Genomic DNA, 6,852 nt, shown 5'->3' with positions numbered 1-6,852 from the left:
AGAAATGCTAAAAGAAATAGGCTGAAGGGAAATGATACCTGGTGAAACACTGAAACTTGAGACAGGAATAGAGAATATGGAAATGGTAAACATGTGGATAAACATAAAATATTATTTCCCCCTTTTTTAAAAATACATGTGCCTGCTAGAAGCAAAAATATATTTTAAAAAGAATATAAAACATACTGTGGTATTTGTAACATATGTGGATGTAATATATATGACAACTTTAGCATAAAGTACAGGTATTGGGGGACTAAACAGTTGTAAGGTGTATATGTTTGTGTAAAGTGTCACAGTACTTAATTCTAAGTAGACAATGAAAGTTAAATAGTGAAAAGTAATTCCTAGAACAACTATAAAATATATAATGCAAAAGGAACAGCCAAAAAGTCAGAAGATAACATGAATTTCTTTTTAAAAAATATGTATATCTAGGCAGGAAAGGGAGGAACTAAAGAACAAAGAACCAGAGGGGACAAACAGAAAGCAGATGGTAAAACAGAAGATCTAAATCCAACCATATCAATAATTCCATTAAATGTTAATGGACAAAACACTCCAGTTAAGAGATACAGATTGTCAGAATGGATTAAAAAACAGGACTCAACTATATGCCTTTTACAAGAGATACATTTTAAAATAATGACACAAATAGCTTGAAGGAATTGGATGTAAAAAAGATACATGATGCAAACAGTAAGCAAAAGAAGGCCAGAGTAGCTGTATTAATATGAGACAAAGTAGACTTAAAGACAAAGGGTATGACCAGAGATATTCAGGTGAGACACTGGCTTCTCTAAAAGTCCCTTCAATGATAGGGTTTCCTCTGCCCATACCATCTTGGTCGGCTTCTAGCAGGCACTTCATTTTAGTTCAGTCTGTTTTCCTTTGTGAGGCTCCAAACCACATGTGAGATTACAGACGGGGTCAGGCCAGTGAAGGAAGATTCTCACCTTATTGGGCATAGTATTAGTGACTGTCATAGCAACCTAATAATAGTCATGTTCCATGAGTCTGTTGGAAGAGAGGGAGGGAGAAATTATTTTCCCCAGTGGTAAACTGTTATGTATATCATATTTGTGTAATGCTTTATTCTTTTCAAAGTAAACTTGAAGTTTAGGGAATTACTACATGGGTTTTTAGGATACTCAACCCACAGAAAAACAGTTATCCCTATTTCAGAATCCAAAACAGAAAGTATTGATAAAGAATTTTTTACCCCAAAAAATTCAAGAGAAAAGCAAGTTCAATAACATGACTTTTCTTTCTTCCTTGGCTGAAAAAACCAGAACAGATGATGTCCTGCCCCTTGTTTACCATTTAGCCCCTGGCTGAACAGGACACTCCCTTCCTGATTCATGTGCCCATTCCCAAATGTGATCTTGTGTTTCCTTAACCACAGGAACTCGGAAGGGGAAGAGCACCTGCGCAAGCGGGCCCTGCAGCTGCCGTTCACCTTCACCACAGGGGAGGCCATCCTTTACGAGAGCAGCGTCCCAAGCGCACTGACTGCCCTCCCAGACAGGAAGAGGACCAGGGCACGGAAGGGCCCTCCGACCGGCCAGGACCCTGTGTGCCCAGGCTCTCTCCCGGGAGACATGATGCAGCAAGATGAATCCAAGTGCTTGGCCTATGTTGCCCCCACCCCCCAAGGCTCACCCTTGGAGGGGCGGGCATCTGATGATGGTCATGAGGACAAGGAAGAGGGGGAGGAGGAAAGCAGCTCGCTCCTGGCCCTCATCGAGACCCTGCTGGAGGACAGAGAAGAACAGCCTGACCTCTGCTCCACCCTCCAGCACCTGGGGGTCACCGATCTCGACCAGCGTCTGTGTGAAGAGAAGCTTCTTGGGACTGATTTGGGCCTTGCAGGGCCTCAGAACTGCCACCTGCTGCCACCCAGCCAGGGAGGGGGCACTTTTCATGACAGTGGGAATGTGGGCTTGCCCTCACCAGGCAGCACAACTTCTGCACAGACCCTGAAGCCACGGTCTTCTCGGGGCTTGGGCCAGCTAGCCATGGAAGTAACTCCACTACAGAACGTGGGCACGGCGCCCAACTACCTTCAAGCACATCCTCGGCACTTTCTCACCACTGGTCCTACCACCCCTGGCCCCACACTCCAGAGCCCTCCACAGTGGTGGACTTGGCACAGCCAGGCAGAGCCTTTGGATTTCAGGGTATGCCAGAAACCAACAGTATTTGACTTCAGCCCACAGCCCAAGGCCTCCAGCCCCAGCCAACCTGCCAACGTGCATCAGCCAAGCCACACCCCTTCACTCTCTTTGGGAGAAAATGTCCCTGGACAACTGATTCAGCGAGGCACTAGTGCTTTGGATTTATGCAAAGTATCTATGCCGTGGACCCCCACCCACAGTGGTCAGTGTCAGGAGTCCTTGATCACCTCAGACCCCATCTTCTGTGTCAACCCATGTGGCACCCACCCCTTGAGCAGCATTTGGGATTCCACCAACCATGGCCAGCCAGTTGTGGTCCCTGTGGAGGTGGGGGCAGGGCGGGGAGCAGGGCAATCCCAGCCTGACCCTTTCAGCTACCCATGGGTCGTCAACCCCTGCCTTCCATGGGCAGGGCCAGCCAGTGATTTTCCTCCCAGCTTGTGCAGGGGTCAGCCCCCATCTGTGCAGGGGGCACAAGAGACACCAGAGAAAACTCCTGGAGGTCAAGAGTACCCACTCCACTCCCTGGGGATGAGCCAGGTTTCAAGGAACCCAGCCTGTCCTTCCCAGACACTTCTGCACAGACCCTCGGCTACATGGGGCTCTTACAATGCAGACCCTAGCCCAGCCACCAAGCAGCAGCAATGGGTGCAGATGAGGCTGCAGACCCAGGAGTCTTGCAGGCAGGTGAGAGAAAGGGCACCAAGTGTCCAGCACCCAGCTGGCCACCTGGAAGACACCATTCTCAAGGCCCCTGTGCTGAGCCCCTTTTCCTCCCCTGACGTCGCTAGCAGCTCCCCGTGCATAGGCAGCAGCCGCTGCAGAGGCCCAGCAGGGCCCATGAAGCAGACCAGAGGTAGACCACAGGTGCCGCCCGCCTGCCCTCCTGCCCCTGCCTGGCCACACACATCCATGCACGGCAGCTGTGACATTCAGCTCCAGGTAGGTGTCAGCAATCGGAGTCACAGGCAGCCAGGGCCAGCAGGAAGCGGGGCTCCTCCATGCTGGTCAAGCACAGAGCTGCTGGCCAATCCTGACATGTCAGGGCCTCAGCCCAACTGGCCAGTGTAGAAAGTGCGTGATGGAGTCAGCCCAACCAGGCCTCAGCTCGGAGCTGCTGTGAGGCACCAGAAAGGGACATGTTGGGGGCATTTAGCAAATGCAGCAGGTCAATGTCATTGCTTGTTGAGTGAGGCCAGTGATGGCAGCAGGAACAGCATCCTCCTCGGGGGACCCAGCTATACAGTGGTGGGCCCTCCAGCTGCCCCTCACTTCCACCCTGGTGTCCCCTGGATTGTTGCTAAGCCACCTGGACACTTGGGTGTAATTTAGCCCAGCCTTGGACACCTGGAGCTTGAACTAGTCATAGATACTTGAATCCAGCATCCAGTTCTGCCCTCAGCCCTGCTGTGACTCCTCCTACGGGCGCCACTGCCAAGGCCACAAGCAGGTTCCTGGATGAGCACTTCTCCTCTGCCTGGTGCTGTCAGGGAACAGGCCCCCCATGCACATGGTCTCCGATAATATAATTTCCTCCCTGAGATGCAGCGGTGGGTGGAGATCACACAGCTCTGTTGCCTGCTTCCCCTTTCCTCCAGGGATGCAGAGCTGTTGCCGGGAACCCCCTCCCGAATTCTGCTGGGTTTTCTGCTCCCTCTCATGGTCACACTGCCAACCCTCATTTCTCGGGCTTCCAGGCCAACCATTCCTAGGGGCCCTGCTCACACCTCTTTCCAATTTTTTGTTTTCCATGTGTTATAGGTTAGACAATCAGAAGACCAAATTTATTAGACTTAACTGAAACCAAAGCAAACAGATTCCTAATTAAAGCTTCAAACTGGCATCGTTTATAAGTATCAATTTTAGAGTCCTTGAGTACCCCTTTCATTCTCAATTTGTTCTCACATAATGTCTCCTGTTTTCCTAATAGCAGGTGTTACCAAATTGGAGTGCTCAGCACCATGGCACTTAGCGTTCTAGGCCCAAAGGGAAGCACATTTTCTCCAAATTCTGACTTAGAAAAGCAGTGTCATGCTTTGCACCCTATGTCTATATAGATGATCTGGGGCCTCAGATGCTGACGTTTTCCCATTAGATTGTTGGGTGAATATTTAATTTTTTTCTGTGTCTATAATTACACATATCTGAAAGCTTAATTTCTAGATCCCAACTTCATTTAAGCCAGTGTGCTTTATACTCAAGGAGAAGCATACGGAATTCTCTTTGCTTAAAAAGAAACTGCTAAGTCCACAAAAACAATCATAGGCACGGGGCACACCAAGCACACACCACCTAGTCACGTCCAGCTGTTCACCTGGGAGGGGCCCCAGCTGTGTTTTTGGTAACCACACTTCCAAGCTCAGGGCTGAGGCTCAGCATCAGGTGAGTGTGGGGCCACAGGCCTCCTGTTTGCAACCAGGGCCATTCCCTATGCCCAGGCTAGAGGTCACTCTATGCATGGCCCTGACACCACTGTAGGATGTTGGCAACCAAAGGTGGAGAAAAGGTGAGTGGGACTTGGCCTGCACACCTAAAAGGGGACCACTCTTCACACAGTACCCTTGACCCAGGACACTGCAAAGTCCATGTGCAGGACTGAGAGGAAGGTGTGGTGACACCATAGATTGGAAGATCCAGGCAATAGCACGCCCTTGAGACAGGGTGCCTGGGGCCTCAGCCTCACAGTAGAGCAAAAGAAGAGAGGTTGGTGAGGCTCTCTCAGCCACTCCCTTCTTCCAAAAAGTATCAGAGAGGTAAAGCCTTCAATAGCACCTTCCATTTACTTCTGTGATTCAGAGCCACAGAACTGACTGGCGGGACTGGAGGGACTCTGGGTATTATCCAGAGTGACTGCTTCAGTTTGGGGCCTGATGGCCAGGACTCATCTGTCGTGCTCACACTGTCACCCAAAACCAGGCACTCAGTAGGTGCTTAATGAATATTCGTTTTATGCATGAACCAATGAATGAGTGAACAAATGAATGAGTGAATGAAGTAACCCCAGGACTAAAGCACAGAGAGGCCAGGGGACTTGCCCAGTGCAGAGGCCAGCTGGCGTGGTACGTCCAGGTCCACCACCACTTACCAGAAACTTCTGACCTGCACGTGTGGAGCAGGGGGGGTGGGGTGGGGTGGTAAGAGGAAAGACACTCATGCTCAGCCTTCCACAGAACCCTGGTTTCTGCTTCTGAATGGGAAGCCTGCCATCCTGGACCCTTGAGCCCAAACCACTGAGACACCAAAGGCCCTGCAGCTTGACAAAGGGGTGAAAACAGACACAAAAATGTTCACCAGTACTCAATAAATACGTTAAACTTTCTGTCTCAAACCAAAAAATGCAGCCCCATTGTGGGGTAAGGTTGGATTCTCTAACCTCATGTAGACTCTACATGGGCAGCATTGTGCTCCAACAGGCAATGGTGTACTTTTATGTTTTTCTCTGTCCCGCCCTCTGTCCAAAGAAAATAATTTAAAATAATCACAAAACAGTGCATGTGCTTGAACACTCAAGCCAGCCTTGATGTAAAGAGCTGTCCTGTGGTATTTTCAACTCGATCACGTGCTTGATAAAACTTCTTTAAAGCATCCCTGTGAAGTGCAGGTTCATTACATGTATATAACAATGTGCACTTCAAATTTCTCTGTGTTTTGGTTACCCATGGAGTGTAATAAAACACTGAGAGTCAGTACACAGCTCACACAAATATATCCGCTGTTTCAAACTGCTGAGTAGCAAACCACCCCAAAACCTAGTGGATTGAAACTGCAATCACCTGTTTGCTCATGAGCTTGCAGGCTGGGCTGGGCTCAGCTGGGAGATTCTTCTGTTGGGCTTGCCAGGGTCTTTCATGTGGTCATCCAGCAGCTCTGCTGGGGCTAGTGGGTCTGAAGTGGCCTCACTCACCTGTCTAGCAGTCTTCTGAGTGTCAGCCGGGACTCCTCAGTCCTCTTACCCGTGGCCTCTCTGTGAGGAGATCTGGAACTTCTTGGCTGCAACATGCTCCAGTGCTTGTCAAGCCTCTGCATGGACAAGTGTGCTAACTCCCACTGGCCAAGCCACATCATATGGCCAAGCACAGACTCAAAGTGGAGGGCAGTGCACAGGACGTAAATACTGGGAGGTAGGCTCCCTCGGGACCCCCACCAGTAACACTGATGGGAGTGGTCATCTCCAGGTTAGCAGGTGCGTAGTGTTTGTCATACCCGCTTTAACGTGGTTGTTTGTTACAGGGACAAGCCTACAAAAGTCTAACACATGATGTGGCTGGACTGGTCCTCGAGGACAGGGATCATGGAACAGGAGGGCAGGAAAGGAAGACTCTGGCTCTGTCCTGTCTCCAGACAGAGTTGTGAGCTTGGGCGTGGGGCCCTGCTTGCACACCCCCGTCGCCTCTCTCTCTTCCCTTCTCTGCAGTATAGGGTCCCTCCATCCGCCCCAACCACTGGCACAGCCTTGCTCAGGACCCTCACATCTGGGAAAAGTCAAGAAAAGAGAAGGCACCAGCTGAGCACCTAATTGAATGGAATCCACAAAGGCGCGAAAGGACCTCAGCCCTCCTGAAGTACATGTTTTCAAGAGGATATTTGTAATTTGTTGACATCTCCTTAGGGCAGTTTCCAAAATGCAGCAGAGTAGGAAAGTCTGTGTCATGAGGCAGAAGACGCTAACTCTAAC

General features: G+C 49.8%; 1 protein-coding gene across 1 annotated transcript in view; it reads left to right on the top strand.

Annotated features, from left to right (window-relative positions):
* Positions 1-6,852, top strand: part of LOC103591489 (aryl hydrocarbon receptor-like) — an 88,734-nt gene that overhangs the window by 78,384 nt on the left and 3,498 nt on the right. Inside the window, exon 11 of the mRNA XM_008573966.1 lies at positions 1,406-2,180. Coding sequence (XP_008572188.1) covers positions 1,406-2,180 — 775 coding nt within the window. The remainder of the gene's footprint in view (positions 1-1,405; positions 2,181-6,852) is intronic.

This window comes from Galeopterus variegatus, unplaced genomic scaffold, assembly GCF_000696425.1.
Source record: "Galeopterus variegatus unplaced genomic scaffold, G_variegatus-3.0.2 Scaffold974, whole genome shotgun sequence".
In the NCBI taxonomy this organism is placed as follows: Eukaryota; Metazoa; Chordata; class Mammalia; order Dermoptera; family Cynocephalidae; genus Galeopterus; species Galeopterus variegatus.
The sequence above is the reverse complement of the archived record's forward strand: the minus strand, read 5'-3'. Positions and strand labels throughout refer to the sequence as shown.